The sequence below is a fragment of the Phyllostomus discolor genome, chromosome 4 (genome assembly GCF_004126475.2).
Source record: "Phyllostomus discolor isolate MPI-MPIP mPhyDis1 chromosome 4, mPhyDis1.pri.v3, whole genome shotgun sequence".
Taxonomy (NCBI): domain Eukaryota; kingdom Metazoa; phylum Chordata; class Mammalia; order Chiroptera; family Phyllostomidae; genus Phyllostomus; species Phyllostomus discolor.
In genome coordinates this window covers 38,381,805-38,407,641 of record NC_040906.2, presented here as the reverse complement: position 1 = coordinate 38,407,641, position 25,837 = coordinate 38,381,805, and the positions used below count along the sequence as shown (strand labels likewise).

At 35.0% G+C, this 25,837-nt stretch overlaps 1 protein-coding gene across 6 annotated transcripts in view; it reads left to right on the top strand.

Annotated features, from left to right (window-relative positions):
• The window catches only part of GULP1 (GULP PTB domain containing engulfment adaptor 1), a 218,146-nt gene that overhangs the window by 171,945 nt on the left and 20,364 nt on the right, over positions 1–25,837 (top strand). For 2 of the 6 annotated variants that reach the window (XM_036023196.1, XM_036023192.1), the window contains 5 exons: positions 3,944–4,042; positions 8,102–8,239; positions 19,970–20,086; positions 20,280–20,360; positions 20,744–20,836. In XM_036023196.1, the coding sequence (XP_035879089.1) occupies positions 3,944–4,042; positions 8,102–8,239; positions 19,970–20,086; positions 20,280–20,360; positions 20,744–20,836 (528 nt within the window). The remainder of the gene's footprint in view (positions 1–3,943; positions 4,043–8,101; positions 8,240–19,969; positions 20,087–20,279; positions 20,361–20,743; positions 20,837–25,837) is intronic. The other 4 variants (XM_036023193.1, XM_028510461.2, XM_036023195.1 and 1 more) reach the window with 3 other exon arrangements.

Below are 25,837 nucleotides of genomic sequence, written 5' to 3'. Positions count from 1 at the left end.
TATATCTGAAGGGAATAATTCAGGAACCAATGGAAATTAATAAACGAATGTTTTTTATGCATTTTTAATTCATTTCTTTGTGTTTGTCAGAGGCCACAACTCAAAAGAATATGGTATTTAGATCCTGGCTCTTAATTCTGGTGTCAGGTAGTAATGGCCAGAAGATGGCGCTATGGCTCTACTGAAAATTAAAGGAATCTGCTCATTAAGTCTACTTTGAGTACACATCCCCCATTTTAATTTGCTGCTTAGTTTTCTTAAACATATGTATTCTGACTACTTTTTATCCACTACAGTGTAGTGTTTTACTTTATTTATTATTTTATTTATATTTACTTTAAGATTCTGTGTTTCTCAGAAAAACATATTTCTTGATTCTGTTTTAGCCTGAAATTTAAGAAAATACCCATTTTTCCAAAATGTAAAAACTCTTTAAACTTCCATATATTTAATATCAGTGTCACTGTAGTGGGTTTAATTTTTAACAGTACTTACTTATTTTTATGAGTACCACTAATATACATGTTAGAGAACTCAATTTATATCATAAGCAAGGAATGTGTTCTTGGGAATAACCCTGAAGTTATGCTAAATCTAGGTCCAGCAGTTTTTTTGTTCGACTTCACTTTCTCTGTTTAACATGATACTCTGTTTGGGTTTTGGTTTTGTTTTTATGATCACAGTAAGTCCAGTTAACATCTGTCACCAGATGAGGACTTTTCAGGTCTGCTACCAGCAACTCTCAGATCTGCAGTGCAGTGTTGTAACAATGCAATACTGTACTGTTGTACAGTCCCCATGCTTGAGCGGTACATCCCCTTGACGTGGCACTCTGCTTTTGTCTCCATAACCAGTCATTTAATTAATAACATGGTTAGAGCTTAATTTAATTACAAACATACATACATAAAAGATTTCCCTGTTGCATTAATAGGAATACTTTTAAATAAATTAACAAATATAAGAACCACAAAGAGAAAGAGTAGCTCAGAATATTTGGCCCAAAGTAATACATTTATTAATTTTCTTGCCTAATATTAATAATATACATCTCATTAGTAATAAAGTTAGATTTCACTTTTTTAAAAGTCCTGTGAGAAATGAATAGAAATTGCATGATGATGACATTGAAATCCTTTAAGTTTTCTTTAGTTGTTCCACTAACCAGTCACATATATTTAACCAAGTGCTTTATGTATTTCAATAGGTCATCCTTTCCCATCATTTTATGTGATAAAGGCTTGTTTTGTTCATTTGTTGTATCCTCCAGGATGCTGAGGCTTTGCCTAATTTGAATAATTGTTATTTGGTATTGTTATATGCAGATTTTAAAAGTAGATCACTATCTGGATGACCAAGAAATAAATTCAGTGAAGCTAAAATGGAAAGAAACTTGCAAACAGGCTCTTCAACAGATTAACATTCAAGAAGTAGATAGGGGGCAAAACGACTGTAATACAAGTAAAAATGATGAGCATGTCTTCCACGTGTAAGTTCCCACATGTGTTTTGAAACACAGTTAAGAGGTCTATAAGTAAGAAAAGAGACTTAGAGTTAGACAGAGCATGCAAACCATAGAATATAGTAATCTTAAACTTCAGGCACAATGGGTTGAAAGAGAATATTGTACTGTGATTTAAAATGTAGATTGAGTGAATATAACCTTAGGCATAAGTGTCTCACGACATCTGTGCAACAGTCAAGGCTGACAAATAACCAGTCTAAACCTTGCAAGACATGAAGATAGAACTGAGGAGTTTATTTTTTAAATGCCAAAAATCTGTTTGCAGAAGCAAAGAGTTATTTGGTGGTGGGTAGCTGTAAAACCAGATTGCTACAGATCCATTTTAGGACCAAGGCATTGGATTGGGTGACCTAAGAACCTTTGATCACAATGACTTATTCTGATATGAAACAGACAAAAAGGCTTCACGAGCCTCAGATCAGATATTCCATGTTTATTTTTCTTTATATCATTTTATGTTTCCTCTTGTCGTTTTTATATCTCCCACTCCTACTTCCTTTCTTCATTATTTCATTCTTTCTTTCCTTCATTGTCCTGGCAGAAAATAAATATTTCAACAGACAAGTTTAATATTAGTGTTTGATTTGTGATCAACTTTTTGGAAACTAAAAGAGGTCACAGGAATGGTTGTGTCCAGATGTAGGAAAAGCCTCAAGAGCCACTGCTCAGTGTCTGTTTCTGAAAAAGAGAATCCCGGGAAGCCAGCTTAGAATGCTTGTGCAGCCCAAGATGGAATGACTTCGTTCAGATGTGTTCACGTAGAGGGATTTATTTTGTAAGCCTTCACATATGAACATCCCCAAATTGTTTTAATTATGCCAATGTAGGAAGGAGATTATGAAGGGAAAAGAAACAAAATTAGTCCTCTTTATTTGGGTGAGAGCTGGGATAGTTTTTAATGATTTTCACCAAAATAGAGCAAGTTCCTTAAAGACAAAAAAGTTCTCCGGCACAAATTAGTCAAATTCATGTGCAGAATGTAAGAATCTTGGTTACAAACCCCTCCCCCCAAAAAAACCCCAACACCTTGATTACATTTATAGAACAGGATAGACAGTAAGCTAAAAATTTATACCACACAAAGTGAAATAAAACATGGTACTTCTCTCACCCCCCTCACCCCTCATATCAAGGCAGACACTTCAAGGCACTTGTGTGTGCATTAAGTGCATTATTCTCAGTGGCAGTGCAGGGCCGTGAAAAGAGAAAAAGGCCTTTAGCCACTCTCTGCTCCGGGACTGAACTGTGCCATGTACACTCACATCTGCTCTTAATTAGAGACAGATGCACAATGCAAATAAATATGACACACAAAAGAACTGAAACCCTACCCTGCCTCGTGAGTAATCTAGTTCAGTCAGGTTAGGATGATCCATATGCTGAAAAGATGTTACTTAAGGAAATAATGTTTTAAAGCCCTAAAAGAGGGTAAGAAATCTGATTCTTTTCAAAAATTTTTTTCTTCTTGTTTTTGTTTCTTAAAAAGAAAGGTGGGAGAGGGAGGAAAGAAGGAATGTAGGGAGAGAGTAGTGTTGCTAGACAAATCAGAACACTCAACACACTTTGAATTTCAGTTAAACAATAAATAATTTTTTTTTAGTATAAGTATGTTCCAAATATTGCATGGGGCATACTTACATTAAATAACATATAAATAGTGTTTGTATATATACAGAGAGAGTGTACATGTGTATTCTAAGATTAAAAGTTTTTTTAATTCATTATTGTTCAGTATTCACATTTAACTGGGCTCCTGTAATTTTTTTCTGGCACTAGACCTGGCAGCGTTAGCAGAGAGGCAGCAATTCTATGTACTAAATACATGACTATTATGATTTTCTTCTTGATTTCATAATACAACCTATAAGCATTGATATACACTTACTAATTCAATAAGAAGATACAATAAATACTACCATGAAAGCATTTTAAAAAGTTTATGTTTTCAAGAAGCTCACTGCATTGGTAATCCTAGACTTCGTCTAGTTGTCTAATTCTGACTACTGTGTTTTAGCTGGGATAATTACTTGAGCTCTTAGCCTGACTTTGAGTATGGTAAGCCACCTCTGTGTTCGTGGGTTTGATTGGGTGGGGCGGTGCACCACACCAAGGGTCCAGAAATGGCAAAGGTGGCATGTCCAACACTGGTCACGCAAGTTCTCTAGCGGCATCAAAAACAAAAGGCCCACATGAAAAAAAAATTGACCTCTCCTTATCTTCCCACAGAGTTTTCATTTTCTCAACTGGTATGACTATGGTTTTTTAAAATATCATGAAAGAAGTCCATTAATAATATTTTTAAAAAGTTATAATAGGCGATAATTTAATGAAAGTTCAACACAATACAAACTCCATATATATTGATGTTTATTCTGCATAGAAACAATTATAGTTTTGTAAATAATTTTTTATTTGTAGTTTGCAAGACATATCAAGAAATCTGAAGGCCAGAAAATTCCTAAAGTTGAGTTACAAATATCAATTTATGGAGTAAAAATTCTAGAACCCAAAACAAAGGTAAGGCTTATTTTTTAATGTCAGAAGTGCTCTAATCTTTAATTGTAGTTATATGCCTATTTTAATAAACACTTAAAATGTGTTACCAACTTGAACTGTGTAGCTCTCAGTTAATGACCATTTACAACTCTATAGGATTTTTATGGGGAAAAAGAACTTTGGGGATTGCTTTCTGAGTGGTCTGTTTTTCAGCCTGTGTTTGGGATGTTATCATTTACATTAAGTGCATTTAACGGTATTTAGTCTTGAATTTAGGAATTGTCTTCATGTGCTGTGAAAGAGATGCATGAAGCGACAAAAGCTGTGTGTTGTTTCTTAATGTGCCCTGGGCTGACTTACCGCCCATAGAAATGATCAGTGTGTGTTATTCTACGAGGGCTGCCATAATAAAGTACCACAGACCTGCTGTCTCAAACGAGAGAAATTTATTTTCTCACTGTGCTGCAGGCTGAAGCTGGTTTCCTCTGAGGCTTCTGTCCTTGGTTTGCAGGTGGCTGCCCTCTGGGCTGCCCTTTCACACGGTCATCTGTGCACTCAGCCCCTGGTGTCTCTTTGTGGATCCAATTTTCCATCAGATTGGAGGGAACTCTCACTGGCCTCATTGTAACTGAATCACCTCTTTCAAGTATTATCTCCAAACACAGTCACATTCTGAGGTTATGGGGGGTGATTAAAGTGAGGAATTTTGGGGGGGACACAATTCTGCTCATGTAACAGAACTAACTTAAGCTTCTTGTATTTAAGAGCCTTCTCCCCTACAAACCCAATGATTTTTTTTTTTTTTGGTTAAACATACTGCTGTCGTTTTTTCACATATTTTTTAATTAAATGTATTGGGATGACATCGCTTAAGAAGATTATGTAGGTTTCAAGCATACATTTCGATGATACATGATCAGTATGTTGCATCATATTTGGTCCCCTTTTCCCTTTTCTACTACCCCTCATCCCCTTCCCTCTGGTAACCACCATATTGTTATGCGTCTGAGTTTGAGTTTTCTATCCCACATATGAGTGGAACATATTCTGGATTCATATTCATTAGTATGTACTTGTTATGGACTGAAATGTTTCCACCCCAAATTCCTAAGTGGAAGTCCTCACCCCTGATGTGACTGTCCTTGGAGATGGGGCCTTTAAGGTAACTAGGGCTAAATAAGGTCTTACTGGGGCCTTAATCCAGGTAATTGGTGTCCTTACAACAATAGGGGGAGAGTGAGAGGTGTGAGCACAGTCGAAAGGCCATGTGAGGACACAGCAAGAAGGCCACCATCTGCAAGTCAAGCTGAGACAGGCTTGAGCAGAAATCAAACCCATGGGCATCTTAATATTGGACTTCGAGCCTCCAGAACTGCGAAGAAATTGATTTATGTTATTTAAGCCACCAAGTCAGTAACATTTTGTTGTGGTAGCCCTAGCAAACTAATACAACTCTTTATTCACAGTGCCTCAGAATGATTGCTTAGTGTTGATAAGACCATGGACATCACTTTGGCAAAACTAACATTCAGTTCTAGTTATTTACAAATACATATTGCCAATGTTCCCCCCTAACACAACAAGTTGCTTATGGACAAATTAATGTCATTTGAAAGTCTAAGGAAACCCTAACCTGTAAACAGGTTATGAACATATTTTTCACGGGTCTGTGGCTTTTCACTGCTTCAGGATTTGTCATTGCTATTTTTATCTATGTGCCTACCACACCCCGTGACAAAGGCTTGCTATTCAAAGTGAGGTCTGTGGGCCAGCATCATCTGGGAGCTTGTTAGAAATCTAGAATCTCAGGCCCCATTCTAGACCTGTGTAGTCTGAATCTGCAGGTTAAGAAGAAGCACAGTGATTCTTGGGCACACTAATGTACAAGGGGTTCTGGTGCAGTGCATTGTCTGCTAGCTACATGCAGTAACCCACCTTTCCCAATTACAGTCCATGGAATACTTGCATTAAAGATACCTGAGCCCTTTGCAAAAATAAGTTCTAAGGCCCTATCTCAGCCTACAGCATCAGAATCTCCGTGGAAATTCGGCTTTTTTCAATATGTTTGAGGATAACGAGACTGTGGCATGGGTATACCCACAGTTATTGTTCAATTCCAAATGAAAGAACAATGGCATTCCTTCAGACTTTCAAACCATAAGTTTAGACCTCCCACAGTTATCCTTATTTCCTGTTATTACTCTGCTCTCAATGTTAAATAACAAAGAGTTGGAGACTTTTACTTTGGTTATGGCTATTCCCAAATTGTCATTGCCGAGGTGGCTGAAAGCAGACAAAGAGGTGGTGAAAGGACAGTGGCAGATTTCTTCAGGTATCTGTGTATTCTTGAGTGCAGAATGCACCCCCTCAAGTGGCACAGAAAATAGTTTTCCTATCAGGCCCATGTTAGATTAATAATGAACTTTTACATCCTGCCTCATACATATTTTACTATAAATAAATGTATTTTAGGAGCACCATACTTTGTTGTTTTTTTTTCCCTGTTCTGCCTGGACATTTGCTACTACATGTCCGTTTAATTTTAAAAAGGAAGTGAATGACTATAATTACTTTTCTTTTTAAATGCATATAACACTACACTGTGGTTGCTATGCTTTTCATTGCATTGTCACTCTCTAACATATATATATATACATGTATATGTATATGTATATATGCACATAAATGCATATATGTGTGTGTATATATATAGATATTGGAGCAATCTCAATTGGCTCTAAAATATTCATTTCTGTCTCATTTTTCCTTTCTGTTTTTCCTTTTGTCTTGCAAATGAAAATTATGCAGTACTGGAAAGAGTTGTTATGGGTGAATAGGGGCTTTACTTATTTTTTTGTTCCTATTCCAGTAAAGCGTCATCCGTGTTAAAGGGTGACTGTGTTCCGACTGTGCTTCATTGCGTTTCCAAGTCTCTGTATCCTGTCTCACCAAACATCAGTACTGCATTTAAAATTCATAAAGATCTATCAGAGGCACAAAAACTTCGTGCAAATACTAAAATTACAGGTTTTAGCTTTCTAGTCTTTTGTAGGAAGATGCCTCTGCTAATCTAAACAAAAATGCAGGTGATCCCCTAGTGTCACAACTAAAGGCTTTCTGTGGTTGTACTGGTTGGTGAGACACTGAGGGACGCATAAGTTTCCCCATCAGTTTTGTAAATGGTGTGTTTTCTTATTACTTAGCTATTTTCTGTAAATGAAAAAAATGAATTATTTTTTATATACTGTATGACAAAGATATTTTCTCTTTATGTATCATTAATGTAATTATACAGTTAATAAACTGGTCTAGACCTTGTATCAGTATTTCACAGCTATAGTGCAATTGAAGTCTATTATTTGATTGACATTAATGTAGTAACATTAAAACAAAAAAAAGTATGTCAATTAGAAGAGATGGCTGATCAGACAAAGTGTAGGAGAAGGAAAGTCTCAGACAGATGTGGTCATTGTCCATCCCAGCACTTACCACAAGAAAGGGAAGTTGCCCTCATCAAAAGCTTCAGCAGATCCCTTCTGTTTAACGTTGTTCCTCCCTGCTGTTGAAATGGATGGATGCAGCTATCTAGTAATGACAGAAAGCATTACAATCATGCAGTAAGCTTCCTCACTTTAATTGCCATGCTTGCCAAGCTACCCTTTGATGACTTACAGTTTGGTTTGTATGCAGGAAAAGAATGCACTACCACAGACAAACTCTCTTAACATTTATTTGTATATCTCATTTATGTACTCATTTTCAGTTTGATGAACAGTAATGTAAATCTGACTTACCAAATTGCAGCAAGCACAGACAGCCCATGGTCCTCTGATCCTCTTGTATTTTGCTTTTATTTTCCTAAGTTCCATTGAAATGACTATCCTGGTTTAATCCTGAGTCAGGAAGTGCATCTCCATTACGTATTTGTTTAAGTGTGAGGTGTATGTAATTAAAAAACCAAAGTTTGACAGATGATTGTTTCACTTTTAAAGTCATAAGTTGTATGTTATTAACACAAGCTGGTATTTCAGAAAATGGAAAAAAACCTCTTTAACTATGTTTATTTCCACGTGTTCACAGGAAGTCCAACACAACTGCCAGCTTCATAGAATATCATTTTGTGCAGATGATAAAACTGACAAGAGGATATTCACTTTCATATGCAAAGATTCTGAGTCAAATAAACATTTGTGCTATGTATTTGACAGCGAAAAGTGTGTAAGTATGCCAGATGTTTTAGGGTGGTTTGTTCTGTTTTACAATCCAGGAATTGTCTTGTTTCCGACATTAGTGAAGTATTTGGAAATGAATAAGATCTGCAAATACTTAAGCACACTAATAGATCCATCCTGTCATTAGAATATGCTCCAAGATTTCATCCTTAACTAAATTCTCATGTCAGGAACACAAGCTTGCATGCAAATTTCTTTCCTCAGAACATCATGCCTGCTTACGTTATGCATTTGTTTATCTTACAATCATAATTTATTTGTAATTTAAATCTCAAGTATGATTTAGTAATATTCACATAATGCAGAGAGTAGCAATGAGCAGAGTATTTTTTTCTGGAATATAATAGATCTGATGAAAATAAACATTTTAAACTCCAGGAATTAAAATCTTTATGGCTTCTTTAAAAACATGTAATATTTTGAAAATATGGTTCTTAATTTTTATTATTCAGAAAACTTAATATGCAGAAAGGTAATAGTATCGTATGTGCATGTGTATTAACCTGTGAGTGTAATCTAATGTTCTTAGCAAATATGAACAATCAGGGAATTCCAAAGTGAAATTGTGCTACAGTTTTTTAATCTTCTGGAATCTTTTGGAAAAACCTGTGTCTTGATTATAAGCATAAGCTAATGCTAATCGTAACCTAGTCTGAGGTCAGTTATAAAACATAAGATGTGAATTCCACGCACACAGCGAAGCCATTGATGGCTTTAATGAAGGAAGAACATCTAACCTCAACAACACTCTTGGCTTAGACAGGAAAAGACCTTCATTCACTTATTTGCTCATTTTTTGTGCTGTCAAAAATGTTAAAGGACTAATATTGTCACTACTCTATAATTTATTTCTGTGTTCAGTATGTGAGCTTCTTGAAAATACATACCTTTTTATTTGTCCATATAACTCCTACAACAGGTGAACAATAGATGCTCAATGAATTTTTCCTTATAGAAAAAGACCATGTGGAAATTTTTTTAAAAAGTAGAGCAAGTTATTATGTGTATCTTTTAAGTTATAGTGCTGTAAAAAGGAAAAATAATGTGCTAATTTAATTGGCATCAAAATATCGTTTGAGAATTTAATGAACGTTATGGAACATCTTGTAGCCATATAAGAAATACTATGTGCACAGTAAGGCAAATAAGTTCAAGTTGTTTTTGAAATTTATCCTGTTGAATGAATGCATTATATTTAATGTTCCAAGTACTTCTTCACTATGATTGTTTGCAGACATTTTTCTCCTTGTGATTGAGATTAAAGTAGATATTCTCTATATGTAAGATATAATAACCTTTTATTATTTACACCAAGCAGTAAACGTAGTTGTCTTTCTTGGCTTACATATTGAAATAAACGCCCTTGAGGTCCTTTGAAATAGTCATAATAAAAGATCATTATAAATATTAGCCTTCATACAATTTTGTGTCAACTCTTTTAAAAATCTTTCTTTATTTGATCCCCATCAAAACTGGTTACATGATTATTTAAAACATAAGCTTTCCAGAATCCCTGTTTCAAAAGCATAGGCTCTGTTGCTGCCTGATCATAATTGTTTGTAATTGATTTCCATAATTTCAATTCCTTGATGCGTTATGCTCTTTGGATATAGCATATTAGCTTTCTTTTTTTCTTGAAGGTTGAAAGTGATCCCTTGAAGCCTACAGCAATGGCTCACAAATGTTAGCATACATAATATTCATAAGGAGGGTCTTTTAAAATATAGATCTTTGGTTCCCACTTCAAAAAAATAAGTTCATATCGATTGGGGTTGGAGCTCAGGAAATCTACATTTAGCAAGTTCACCAAGTAATTCTGCTACAGGTAGATGAAGCCTGGGCTTTGAAAAGCAAAGGTCCAAGATATCTCTCCAACTGTAAGTTGACATTACATTGATGAGCTCAAAGAGGACGTTTCCTTATATTATTTTTATTTCAATGTTTTATTTGCTCTAATTATAATAATGACTATTCTACATATATTTTATTTTTTCCATGCTATTTCCTCTCATTTTTATTTTATTTTTTAAAAGATTTTATTTATTTTTTTAGAGAGAGGGGAAGGGAAAGAGAAAGAGAGGGACAGAAACATCAATGTGTGGTTGCCCCTCAAATGCCCCCAACTGGGGACCTGGCCTGTAACCCAGGCATGTGCCCTGACTGGGAATCAAACCAGTAACCCTTTGGTTCACAGGCCCGTACTCAATCCACTGAGCTACACCAGCCAGGGCTAATTTTCATTTTAAAGTAACAAATCATAGCGTAGCATTCACCCCATCCTGTCATATTACTTCATAACTGTGCCTGTTGCAGAGATGATCTGCTCTTACAGAGGCCTTTGTCTTTTCAGCACTTCTGTGACTTTATTGAGCATTTGAAAGGTAGATGAAACTTATCTTAGCATTCTGGAATTCACTGCTTCATTAACGGTATCATGGAGTGTTCATGAGTCTCCCTCCTTCCATGGTGACAGCGTAGATCACATGGGGAGCTAGCATTCTCAGCCCTGCCAAGCTGTAATGAAGAGGTTGAGCGAGGAAGCTGAGCCTCCATCCCCACCAGGCAGTGATGAGGCAGTGTTCTGCCATTCCCATTCCCCTTCCTATTCCCATCCCCATTCCCCTTCCCGTTCCCATTCCCATTCCCCTACCGGAACTGTGTCAGAGTGAGCCACCCAAAACACAAAGTTCAGATCATTTCTAGAGTCTCAGGTAATATCTAAACTACCCAGGGTTCAATTAAAAGTCACTCATCATATTAAGAAACAGGAAGATCTTAAACTAAGTGAAAAAAGATGACCAATAGATCCCACCCTGAGATAAGAGAGATATTAGAATTACTAAAGATTTTAAAAACACCATCACAGCCCTGGCTGGCGTAGCTCAGTGGATTGAGTGCGGGCTGCGAACCAAAGTGTCGCAGGTTTGATTCCCAGCCAGGGTACATGCCTGGGTTGCAGGCCACGGCCCCTAGCAACCGCACATTGATGTTTCTTTCTCTCTCTCTTTCTCCCTCCCTTCCCTCTCTAAAAATAAATAAATAAAATCTTAAAAAAAAAACACCATCATTAAAAAAATACAATGATACACTTGAAACAAATGATTTTTCCAGAAAATCTTATCAAAGCAATAGAAATGCTAATCAAAGAAAGAGAATATAAAAGGAAACCTAGGCACTAAAATAGACCATGTCCTGGGCTATAAAATAAATTTCAAAAATTTATTATCCAAGAAAGGACAACAAAGAAATGAATCAAAATCAATAATAGAAAGATAACGGAAATGTCCTAAAAACTTATAAATGAAATGTCACACTTATAAACATTCCATGTCAAAAAGGAATTTTGCAAAAGAAAAATTTTAAAATGCCATAAAGTACATATAAATGAAATAGAACAACATTTTTGTGATTCAGATAAAACAGTACTGAGGGTGAAATGTACTGTATGTATTACAACTAAGTTAATGCATTAGAAAAAGGAAAGTTTCAAATCATAATCTAAGCTCCCACCTTAAGTATCCAGAAACCAAAATGTCAAAATAAATTCAAAGCAGAGGGAAGAAAGTGAAAGAGGTAAGAAATTAATAAAATGGAAAGCGAAAAGAATAATCAATGATACAAAGAACTGAGTCTCTTAAAGATTATAGAATTAACAACAATTTAGTACGATTGGCAAAGGGAAAAAAAACCAAACAAGAGACCAATGTTGGGGCATTTCACTGCAGACACTCCAGATAGCAAAGAATAATAATAAGATGCTATAAATAATTGTATACACAAAAGTTTGATAAGATAGATAAATTGAATCGACTTTCCAAGGAACACAAGCTACATTACATCACCCGATATATTAAATTTATAAATCTGAATAACTCCACAACATAAAGGAAATTGAATTTATAATTTAATACTTATCAAAAGGGGAATGTCCAGGCCTAGATGGTTTTGCTGGAGGAATCTACAAAATGCATAAGGAAGAATTAACATTCTGCACACCCTATTTCAAAAAACAGGAGGTGAGAGCACTCCCCAGTTCATTTAAGAAACTAATATTCTCCTAACAGCAAAACAAACAAACAAAAAAAACCCCAGACCAAACTGTGTTCCTTAAGATTATATATGCAATGATTTCTAACAAATTATTAACAGATGTAATTCAGCAAAATATAAAAAGAATTATACACTAAGACCAAGTGGAGATTGCTCCTCAGATGCAAGTCTTCTTCAGCATATAGCCACAATGTAATAAAAATCAATATTTTAAAAATATTTTTAAAAAACCAACATCCATTCATGATTAAAAACTGTCAGAAAACAAAGAATTATTATGTATTCTGACTATATTAATATTAGTATTAATTGGTTGTGATTTGCACCAACTAGTGTTTGTAATATGTTACTATTTGAGGAAGTGCATAAAGGGTATACAGGATCTCTCTGTATTATTTCTTACAACTCTATATAAATCTAAAATGATCTCAAAAATAAGCTTTTTATTTTGAGAAATAAATTATGGCCTATTTGGATTAACCTTTTCATCGCATTTTAAGTAAGTCCCGGCCAGAGAGATTTAGTGCCTTTCCCGGAGTCACGGATCTAAGTAGTGACAAAATCAGAACTATAATACCATAGATTCCCATTTTTAGAATCTTCCTATCATAATACTTGCATGACTGTGACCTCTCCATAGTCCCTCCACTCTTAATGGGGCCTGTATTCTATTTATTCATTGTGTTTCGTATAGTTAATACTTCTGCGAATTTCTAAAATCTGCTTGACATTTAGATGAAGGCCTATCCTTGTATGCTGCAAAACTGGAACTCACTTTATTAGTATTGTCATGTTGTGTTATTAAGATTTAATGTTTACCTGGCCAGTGTGGCTCATTTGGTTGAGCCTGGTCCCTCAAAGTGAGGGTTTGGCAGTTTGATTCTTGGTCAAGGCACATACCTCGTTTGTGGGTTCAGTCCCTGGTCAGAGTATGTGTGAGAGGTAACCAATTGATATTTCTCTCACACGTATGTTTCACTCCCTCTCTTTCTCCTACCCCCTCTCTCTAAAAATAAATAAGTAAATAAAATGTTTGAAATAAAGATTTAATGTTTATACTACCTCTATAGTCATCTCATTAAGTTTCAAAAATGAAATTAGACTATGGATACATAGCGTGGGGCAGAAATAAGTTTACAGTTGTATGTGAGAACAGTTTGAACACAAGAACAGTTTGTCTTGTGTTATTGTTTATTAATTACTATATTATTTTTCTTACAAACAACTGTAAACCTACTTTTGCTCCACCCTGTATATTATGATGTGATTGATTTGGTTTCTTTAATATAAGGCAAGTACTGTTACTGTCAACTGTTTAGCCATCATTTTGATAGTCTTTATTTTTCACAATTTTGTTTCCAAATATAAATACATATATTTATTTTTGGGGTCTAACATTTAAGTCTTTGATCCATTTTGAATATATTGTTGTGAGTAGTGTAGGAAGGTGGTCTAGTTTCATTTTTCTGCACACATTTGTCCAATTTTCCCAACAGAATTTATTGAATAAACTCTTGAGCCTATTGCATGTTCTTGGTTACTCTGTTAACTACTAATTGACTATAAAAGTGTTGGTTTATTTCTGGACTCTCTATTCTGTTCCAGTGATCTATGTGTCTTTTTTTATGTCAGTACCATGCTGTTTTGGTTACTATGACCTCATGGTATAGTTTGACATTAGGTAGCATGATTTCTCCAACTTTACTCTTTCTCAAGATCACTGTTGCTATGCAGGACCTTTTGTGATTACATATAAATTTTAGAAATAAAAAAATAATAAATTTTCGAAATATTTGTTTTTTTCTGTGAAATACATCATTGGAATCTTGGTAAGAATTGTGTTGAATCTATAGATTGCTTTGGGTGCTATGGACATTTTAATGCTGTTAATTCTTCCTGTCTTTGAACACAGTATGTGCTTCCACTTATTTATATCTTCTTCAATTTCTTTCTTTAGTGTCTTATAATTTTCTGAGTACAGGTCTTTTGCATCCTTGGTTAGACTTATTTTATTCTTTTTGAAGCAGTTGTGAATAGGATTGTTTTCTTAATTTCCCTTTCCATTAGTTCATTATTGGCACATAAGAATGCAACTGATTTCTGAATATTAATTTTGTTTCCTGCTACATTGCTGAATTCATTTATTAGATCTAGTAGTTTCTTGATGGAATTTTGGGGGTTCTTTATGTACTCTATCATGTCATCTACAAAGAAAGACAGTTTTACTTCCTCCTCTCCAATTTGGATGCTTTTTATTTCTTCTTGTCTGATTGCTGTGCCTAGGACTGCCACTACTATGTTGCATAAGAAAGGTGAAAGTGGACATCCCTGTCTTGTTCACAGTCTTAAGGGGAATGCTTGTAGTTTTTGTTCATTAAGTATGATGTCGGCAGTGTGTTTAATGGTTTTTATCATGTTTAGGTATGTTCTCTCTATTCCCACTTTGCTGAGAGTTGTTATCATAAATGAGTGCTGGATTTTATCAAAATCTTTTTCTGTATTTATTGATATGGTCATGTGGTTTTTATCCTTCATTTTGTTTATGTAGTGAATCGCATTTATTGATTTGTGAATGTTGTACCAACCTTTCATTCCCATAATAAATCCTACTTGATCATGGTGTGTGATGTTTTTGATGTATTGCTGTATTCAGTTTGGTAATATTTTATTGAGGATTTTAGCATCTTTGCTCATCAGGGATATTGGCCTATAATTTTCTTTCTCCGTAATATCTTTATCTGCTTTTGGAATTAGGATAATACTGGCCATATAAAATGAGTTTGGGAGCCTTCCTTCCTCTTAAATTTTACATAATATTTTGAAGAAGAGGTGTTAGCTCTCTCAGAATACTTGGTAAAATTCACTCGTTGAGCTGTGTGGTCCAAGGCTTTTGTTAATTGGGAGTTTTTTTAGTTCTGTTTTTATTTCATTAGGTCTAATCTCTCTATTCAGATTCTTTGATTCTTCCTGATTTATTTTTGGAAGATTGTATGTTCCTAGGAATTTATCCATTTCTTCTAGGGTGTCCAGTTTGTTGGCATATAATTGTTCATAATATTTTCTCAGAATCCTTTGTATTTCTTTGGTGTTAGTTGTTATTTCTCCTCTTTCATTTTTGATTGTATTGGGATTCTTTCTCTCTTTTTCCTGATGAGTCTGGTTAAAGGTTTGTCAGTCACATTTACCTTTTCAAAGAACCACCTCTTGGATTCATTGATTTTTCATATCATTTTTTAGGCCGTATTTCATTTATCTGCTCTGATCCTTATTATTTCCTTCCTTCTACTCACTGTGGGCTTTGTTATTATTTTTCAGGTTCCTTTAGATGTGAAGTTAGACTGTTCATTTGAGCTTTTTCTTGCTTTTTTGAGATAGGCTTGTGATGCTATGAATTTCTCTCTTAAGATTGCTTTCCCAGTGTCCCACAGATTTTGGGTTGTTGCTTCCTCATTTTCATTTGTTTCAAGTTATCTTTTGATTTCTCCCTTTATCTCTTTGTTGACTCATTCACTATTTAATAATGTGTTATTTTGCTTCCATGTCTGTGTGTTTTTCATTGTTCTTCTTGTGATTGATTTCTAGTTTGACAGCATTGTGTTCAGAGAAGAAGCTTGATATGATTTCAATCTTGTTAAATTTATTGAGACTTGTTTTGTGTCCTAACACATGTAATATCATTGAAAACATTCCATGTGCATTTGAAAAATATGTATAGTCTGCTGTTTTGGGGTGAAATTCTCTGAAGATATCAATTAAATCCATTTGTCCTAGTGTGTCATTCAAGGCTGCTGTCTCCTTGTTGATTTTCTGCCTGGAAGATCTTTCCATTGAAGTCAATGGGGAGTTAAAATCCCCAAATATAACTTTATTTCTGTTGATCTCTCACTTTATGCCCATCGAGATTTGCTTTACATGTTTAGATGCTCCTATGTTGAGTGCATAAATGTTTACTAGGGTTATATCCTCGAGGTGAATTGTTTCTGCTGTCATTATGTAATATCCTTCTTCTCTTACTATAGCCTTGGTTTTAAAGTCTATTTTTCCAGACATAAGTACTGCTACCCCAGATTTTTTTCTTTTCCACTTTCATGAAATATCTTTTTCCAACCCTTAACTTTTAGTCTTTGTGTATCTTTCGATTTGAGATAGGTCTCTTGGAGTCACCATATATATGGGTCTTATTTTTTTACCCATTCATCTACCTTCTGTCTTTTGTTTGGCACATTTAAGGTATTTACATTTAAAGTGATTATTGATATGTATGTAGTACCATTTTATTGTTAAACTGTTTTGTTTTTCTTCTTCTCCTTCTTCTTCTTCTTCTTCTTCTTCTTGCAAACCCTTTTACATTGTTGCAGCACTGGTTTGGTATTAACAAACTCTAGCTTTTTCTGATCTGGGAAGCTCCTTATTTCTCCTTCAGTTATTTCCTGGGTAAAGTAGCCTTGATTATAGGTCCTTGTTTTTTATCACCTTGAATATTTCATGCCATTCCTTTCTGGCCTGAAATGTTTCTTTTGAGTAATCATGACATTGATTGGCGCTCTCTTGTAGGTTACTACCTGCTTTTCACTTGTAGCTTTTAGGATTTTCTCCTTGTCTTTAAACCCTGTCATTTTAATTATGATGTGTCTCAGTGTAGGCCTCTTTGGGTCCAACTTATTTGGGAGTCTGAGATTCCTGGGCTTGTAAGACTTTTTCCTTTGCCAGGTTAGGGAAGTTTTTGGTCATTTCTTCAAACAGGTTCTCGATCCCTCGCTTGGTCTCTTATCATTCTGGTATTTCCATGATACACATATTGTTACGTTTCATTTGTCCAAAATGTTTCTTAAGTTCTTCTCATTATTTCTAAATTCTTTTTTGTCTTTTTGTTGCTCTGCCCAGGTGTTTTCTCCTACCTTGTCTTCCAAAATACTGATTCCATCCTCTGCTTCATCTAACCAACTGTTTATTTCTTCCAGTGTATTATTTACTTCAGATATTGTATTCTTTATTTCTAACTGGTCCTTTTTTGAGGATTCTATGTCCTTTCTCATGCTATTGAGTATCCTTATAATCATTAAACTCCCTCTCTGATAAATTGCTTACCTCCATTTCATCTAGTTCTTCTGGAGAATTCTCGTGTTCTTTCATTTGAGGTCTGTTTCTTTGTCTTCCCATTTTGGCTGCTGCTTTGTATTTCCTGCCTTAGCTGCTAAATGGATCAGCTGTTAATATGACCAAGCTTAATCAGCAGCCATGCTTAAGCACCACAGGGTGGAGCAGAGTAGTTCCTGTGGGCTGGACTATTGCTTCCCCTCTAGCTGATGCCATTCCAAGAGGAGTGCTGTGCATGAGAAAGATGGGTTCTGCAGTATGAGGAATGACTTAGCACATGGATCCTGGTAGCTGTTGCTTCATTTCTCTCCCCCGAGCTCCAAGCTCCAAACTCTCAAGTTTTTTAGTCCACTCTGCCCTTCCTCTGCTGGAGCCCAGGGTAAGTGGCTGCAAATGAAATTTTGCATTTTGGCCCTTTGAGAGGCTCTCTGCATCTCCAGCAGTTTTTCCTTGGCAGATAGAAACCTTCTGCTTTTCACAGCTGGATGTTATCTAGTGTCCTTTCAGGCTTTGCTGCTGTAGTCTGGGGAGCCCAGCCTGGGGCTTAGTCCCCACACTTCTCTTGGGGTCCACCCCCTAACTGCCAAAGTCTCCCTCCACAACTCAGCTGCCACCCATGGGAGCTCAGCCTGCCCTCTAGCATCTCCACACTCTCTATCAGTCATGTTGTGGTGAAGTGGTTTCTTCTGTCTGTCCTTGACTATAAGGCTTCTCTCCAGACAGAGTTCATTCAGGATGATTTCTCTACAGTTTAGTTGAAATTCTAGACTGGTCCTGGGAGAAGGTTAGTATAGATTCCACTTCCCCCTCACCATCTTGGATCTCCCTATATATTAAATATATAATTTAATATATATATTTTAAACACTGGATATTGAACTTGATAAAATTTAAATAGTAGCCCAATGCACAGATGAAACTCTCACTTCACCTACATGTTTATTTTAATTATGTGAAATGGAATGTAAAATAAGGCAAAGTTTGAAACTTCTCTCTTAATTAATTGCAAAGAAAGGTTCATGTGACAGAAGAATCATACGATATGATTACTAGAAGAAATCATTCATTTTCCATCTTTTTACCAGCTTTGTTTATTTGTAAGCTATTTGTTATATATTCTTGTTATATTTCATGTTTGCCTTGTAATAATTTTTGAAATAAAGTGTTTTTGAATTTTAAAATATTCTTGGTCTTTAATATCACATTATCAGAGGTTAAAACGAATCCTCTTAGTTTAGTCAGCTATAAAACTAGGGTAATATAATAGAAATTTAAATTAAAAAGACCTTTCTTTTTCCTACTCTTTCATGTGATGAATTCACATATTAATTATATAGGTACTTGAGGTGAGAGCTTAGATTATTGAGACTTTGCTTTTTTCCAATGCATTAACCCAATTTGTACATGTCTCTCATTAGTGTTTTATCACAATTTCATATATGATTTATATATAACTTCATATATAATTTAGGCATATGTTTCACATTTTTTTAGTTAACTGGGTTAATCACTGTAAATATTTTTATGGCAAAAGACTTTCTTAAATATGAATTACTAAAATGACAATGTCTTAAATAATTGAAACTATATTAATAAAGTATATTTTCAATTTAGATTGCTCATAGCATAGCACAAAGTTTTAGGATTTGCAGTAGATTAGTGGAAATGTGGCACTTTTAACATTTAATCTTATTAATGGTTTTTATGTCATCTGGAGGTCTTAGAATTGAATAGGACATTGTTGTCATGCATTCAATTAATGCCCTTACCAAACTCCTTTATGTTAATCAAGTAAACATTTAATGTTTACATTGTGCAAGGTATGATGTCAGTTAGGATGTGAGTGGAAAAGGAATGGGGGGTGAACTTAGGAAATTTGTGACAGTTTCTAGTTGATAGACCAGAATTTGTAAATCATTATCCTGTCCAAATTCAGATGATAGATATATGTTGTTCAGTCAGCACTTTTTACAAAAATACTGTTTGCTATCATTTAAAATTGGGAGATTTCATGTAAAGATTCAGATTTCTGATCTCATCTTACATATTTAAAATCTGACAGCTCTGGGTTGGAATTGTTCTTTTCCACAGCCAACAGTTAACTGGAACTGAGTAGCATTTGCTCCATGTAGGGAGGGCACCCCTCAAGTTTTCCGTAGCACCACCCAGACAACCTCATTCAAGTTACCTGCCTAATGACCTTCCTCACTAGGAAGAGGAAATAATTAGCAAAGCAATGAGAAACCACAGTTGGCACTGTGCTCTCATTTCACAGGCAATAGGTATTTGAGGAAGAAAGGAAACAAGCTAGGATATAAGAGATGAGAAGTGGGATAGAACTCCTGCTTCCAGTTTCAACAGCTCTTCATTTAATTGCCAAAACATTTTTTATGTTGTGCATGGGTAAGCACTGAATATTACGTTAGCAGAGATGACTCTGCTTGTTCACCACAACTCTACCCCCAGCTGTTGCCCTTTTAAAGTACCTCATGTGAATCTTTTTCTTGATTCAAAGAACAGTCTGACATATTATTAAAATGCAAATCTTCTTTGTTTTATTTTTACAAAGGCTGAAGAAATAACTTTAACAATCGGCCAAGCGTTTAACCTGGCATACAGGAAATTTCTAGAATCTGGAGGAAAAGATGTTGAAACAAGAAAACAGATTGCAGGGTTACAGAAAAGAGTGAGTAAACTAAACTTGTTTCACATTGATGTGATGTGAGGACAGGGAAACTTGCATATCATCAAACAAATTTAGAAGGCCTGCCATTCAATTTCCCCCACACTGATTGGAACTGCTTTCACTGTGTTCCTATGATTTTTCATTACTGATCCCCTGCACAGTTTTTAACCATTTTATATTGAATTCCCACAAGAACTTAGTGTTCTCATGTGACTTTGCTTCACTTCCTGATGCTTCTCATGGGGATCAGAGCAGCAGAAGCAGCAGATGCTGGGTAAGTGGTTTCCCATGCAGATCAGATTCCTTTGTAATTAAATTACACCCTTTCTCCATTCTCTTCAAAATCATCATAAGCAAGTTTCACTGTCTTGTGGTTATACTCCAAGATTATGGGTACAGATTGCACAGTGCAACAAGAAACACAGAGATGAGGCATTAGGAACATGAATTTGGCACATAACTAAGAGCATTTTATAAATATAATATGTCTGTCCAGTGACTAAGAATTCTATTTCCCAAACTTTATCAAATGATACAAAAAATACATTAAAAATTTAAGTAATATGAAATCCCATTCATTAATGCAGTCATTATAACAGCCAGTATTTTCCAAGAATAAATTTCTGAAGGTTATTCAATAATCATTTGCTTTTTTAGATTCAAGACTTAGAAACAGAAAATACGGAACTTAAAAACAGGGTGCAAGATTTGGAAAACCAGCTAAGAATAACCCAGGTATCAACATCTCCTGTAAGTATAGAGAGTATGTGCATGTTTTCCTGGGAAACAAGGTTTCCTAGAGATAACATATCTCTGTTTCTTCAGCTCTGTGATATTTCCAGTACTACTCTGTGATCACTAATTTAAAACTACACCTGGGTAGGCATAAAAAATGCTAAACAAGGTTAATTTAAAAGTTACCCAAGTAGCTGAAATCAGAGTTGTTTTTCCATGCTGCTCGTTTCACTTCGTTTTTTCTAGAATGTTTCAGCCTTCAATTTTTTTTCTTTGCTGCATAATTGTTTTATTCCTGTTGATTACTATTTACTGAGGTTTGCCTTAGTGACCCAAGTCCATCTGCCCTTGGAGTACTGAGCTTCATTCTCGAAACTAGACTGTTAACAAGACCAAATTTGATTTCTTACATTACATAGCAAGGGTTCCCATGGCAAGTGACAGTGTACTTCAGATGCTAAACTGAATGGTAGTCTCTGCAGACAACACTCGAATGTTTGTAGTTAAATTGTTTATTTTTGGTTTCTCATACATTTTAAAGCTCTTTCCCAATACCATGTATCATACCATTATTTTGTGATTTTGGCTAAGGGAAATTTTTAGAGGGAGATAGAACTTAGAACTATTTTTTCTAGGATATTTTTTGGATAACCTAGGATATCTAGGATATTTTTTGAATCATCAGTACTAATGATATTCTCCATTAAAGTGTATATTTTATTTTGTAGTTTAAAAATATTTAATATATAACTTATAGCATGATACTGAGGTGAAACACAATTACGGCATTTGCAAACTTTTGAAAAGCATTTTTGTTGCAGATTTTTATTTGCAAGTTCATTTTGGTTTAATCGCTAGGCTAACTCAATGAACATTTTTAGCATATGTGTATATATTTTTCCATCTACTACTAGAATATCTCACCAGTTCACCATGAAGAATGCTTCTATGAGAAGTTATATTTAGGGTTTCAGATTTGGTGTGCCCTGGAAATGGATCAAAAAAATCCTTTCCTTTACACTCATGCTTTCCCATCTCCCACACTGCCGCAGTTGGTATTCCCAGTGCTTGCCAGGTAGTTTGCGACTGTGGGGCTGATATGGCCCAGGTGGGAGAGGATAGGAGTGAGTTACTTATACTCCCATGTACCTTTGTTATGCACAGTGAGGTGTTAGAGTATTCTCTTCAGGTTCTGGCATATTTTAATATTCTTTCCTACATGTTTATCTTCACTACCATTACTATTTATTTCTCATCAAAATTATAATTTTTTGTTTGTTTGTTTTCCTCATTTTAAAGGAACAGAGAGTATCAGATCAGATTCCTTCAACCTTTGGTCCCCAGATGATGATGCAACACCCTTTTGGGTCTTGTTGAAAGTCATATTATAAATCATCCCGTGACATAAATTAGGAGTATAACGATAAATGAAGGGAAAGTTTTTCAAGTAGTCTTCATAAGATAGTTGTTCTTGGAGTTATTGAGTATGAAATCTAGCTTTACTCCAGTCTTTGTGTTTACAAATGAGTAAGATAAGATCCTGTGCCATTTGGATGCAGATGCAAAGCTTGTTCATTTTGTATCCTCTGTCCTTAAGAGAACTAAGGGTATCATGTTAAGGGCTAATGAATTTGGGAGGAGCAGAGGGATTTGGGACATGTGGGTTAAAAACTCACTCCCCTCTTTTATCTCCTGAAAGCAGACACTGCCCTGGACAAGCACTGGGGCAACTGAGAAGAAGGCGGGTCAGGTTCAGGGTTACTCATGTGCCTTGGTTATGTCACATGGCTACCAAGTGAGCTTCATAAATGACTAGGGGTAGGAGGAATGAAGAGATGACACTTGTAACTTTCTGTGACCTTCTGACTGAGGTGGCCATTATAAGCCATGAGCGAGAATGTTGATATGTAAATAAACACAGACTGTCTGTGAGTATATTCATGTATTCAGCAATTCTCATTGGTAGAGTCAGTTATATTAAAAAAAAGCACAATTATTCAAATAGCCAGTTATTAAAGTGGATTAATTCTCCTGAAGTTGTTGCTCAATAATTTTTATAGGCATTGTGTTCATCTCAGTACTGAGTGTCTCAACAGAATCCTTCAAAGGCTATAACTAAAAGATTGAATTAAAAATAAAAATTATTTTCTCTAAACCACTCTTTTGAACTTAAAGTACACATTCACTGTTGATCATTGGTCATGGTGCAAATATATCAAATTATAGATGACCAACCTACTTACATTCTTTTGCCACTGTAATTTTTTTTTGCATTTTTTTTCTTTAACTTTTAAAAATGTACTTGTCTCATTCTCAGGCTCCTAAAGTCTTATTACATGATTTTTGAAATTGTTGTTATATCAGAAGGTGCACATCATTTTTAATATAAAAATAGAATGCATTTGATTCTCAAAAAAATGAACTCAACATTTTTGGATTGTTAAAATACATATGATTAACTCAAATCACTTGGAAATATTGTTATAGGTATTTATTAACATACTTTTAAAAATGTTTGCAGGGAATATCACAAAATATTTTTGCCTTTCATTTTCTCTTTTAGTCTTAGCTGTGAAATACATTAATATAATGTTAAGTGAATCTGTATTTATTTCACATCTGTTAAAAATGAGCTCCCAATTTTCTGATATTTTAAATAAAATAAATTATTTAATAAGTATGAAATGTTGACATGCTTATAAATACCCACTGTTCTGAAGGTTTGTTAACGATTCAGACTATTGAAATTTAATTTCAAAAACAATGGAAATTATAAATAATTAAAATATGAACTTAAATATAGGTACCCCATTGTTAAGTAGCTTGCAGTGGGTCTGTAATAGAGCAAATTTCTGTTAAGTTAGGAATGTTTTACATCTGTTCTTAGGAAATTTGAGCATTAGTTTTACAGGACAGCAAGCTCCTCAGAGCGCCAGCAGGTGTTGCAAAGTTAATGTATAGTAAATGCCTGTTGGGCTTATTACTTTGGAAATGAGACTGTATAGATTTTGTTTGTTTGCTTATTTGATTTGCTTTCAGAGGACTGAAGGATAGAATGCTCCAAAATTGCTAAAGTTCTCAGCAGTTTGTTTAAAGTATTGACGGCAGCAATTAATACATTAATTGAAGCAGCAGTGAAGTGAACTATGGGTCCCATCACACATTTAAATTATGCTATAGATGTATTTGGTAAATACAGTTAATTTGGCACCACATTCTCCATGAGCTTTCAGTGTGCTGTGGTGAGATGAACTCTCAAGACAGATGACCCTTTGCCAATGACCAGCCCTCCTGTCCAACAGGAGCCAAATTTCCTAAGTCATACATAGGTAACTCTTTTACCATATAAAACCATCCAATTCAAAAATGATTCTCTAAAAACAAGTTGAACATTATAATTTGGTTCATAAAAATAAACACATAACCAAGAAATTTCTGAAGTATCAGGATTGCTAGTCAAACACAATACAGTCCACATGAAGCAGTTGCTAGTAAAAATAAAATAAAAGATTTATCTCTAATATTAGCTTTAAAATGGTGTCTTTGGGAAGAGGGAGAAAAGGGCATGCATTGAAAGTAAAGTAGAAAATGAAAATAATGTAAATTACTGGTATGCATGTTGTTCTTAGAGTGTGTGATAAAATATCAGATAAAGTCAGTTATGGGAAGCATCAGAAAAATTAAAAGAAACATTTTTGGTAAAATTTTATTAGATAAATAATAGACCACAAGCCATCTTTCCTAGCAAGAGGTCCGACATTAAAGTTGAATTTCTCTAACATAGAACAAAGATTTAAAGGAATAAGATCTTCTAATGAGAAATTTTGATCTTACAGATGTTGATTCTCGTATTATATATTAAATCATATATTAAAACGTGAGGCCTGTTGAGTAGAATTCATTTCTCCACTCTCCTCAGAGACACCCTAAGGAAAGGTTGCTACTGTCAGTCATTTATGTGGTACATGTGTCAGTGTGAATTGGTTATGGAAGCCCTTTCTGAGCAGGTGGCATTTGGATTGAGAGCTGAATGATAAAAAGTCAATGCACAGGGCTGAAAACAGTAACACGACCTTTATCCTGGAAGACAGTGAACAAGAGCTGAAAGAAACAGTTGGCAATTACATTGAAGAGAGGGTCAGGGTCTAGATTTTCCAGGGCCCTGTGAGTAAAAGTTTTGTTATTGTTGTTCATTTAATTGCAATGAATGAGCAATCACTCAAAGGTTTTAAACAGGATTAGGGGGGTCATCTGGCTGCTACGTGAACCTTGCACTATAAAGAAGCCAAAGTGAGGTCCGAAAAACTGGCTAGGACACTATAGCAGTGGAGTAGGAGAGGGAGAGGAGTACATTGGTCTGGAATTCTGTCAGCTGAGATGATGAGCACAGCACGATTCTTGACACATTTTGGAAGTAGAGTTGGTAGGATTTACTACTGATGGTTGGCTAGGGGCTGTAATATAAATGAATGGTCAGGATTGCCCCTTAAGGTTTTATCCTGAGCATGTGGATAGTGATGCCATTTTCTGAAATAGACATAACTTGGAGGAGGTGAACATTAAAAAAAATCAATATTTCACTTTTGCTCATGTTAATCCTGCCTACTGGACAGAAATGTTTAATAGATGTTGAATATACAAATCTAGAATTCAAGAAGGAGGTCTGGGATTATGGTATGGTACTTAAATGAAAAAAGTTTGTCCTTTTTCTGGCGTCACATAAAGTATTGTTTGTTGTTTTAGTTAATACACTCAGTATAAATTTGCTCCCTGTGCATTTATGGAGTTTAGTCCTATCTACAAAACAAAACAAAGCAAAACAAAACAAAAGGCTTTTTTCTTAGTATTAAAATCAAAAGACATTTCTAACTAAAACTGTATATATTTAATATATACCACAAACCATTTTTACTTAAAACCAATTCCTTATATGCATGATGAATGAAGAGCACTCCAATTTTTTTTTCTTATGTATAAATTGGCATGGCAGTTTTTTGCTCGTGCTTAACAAACGTC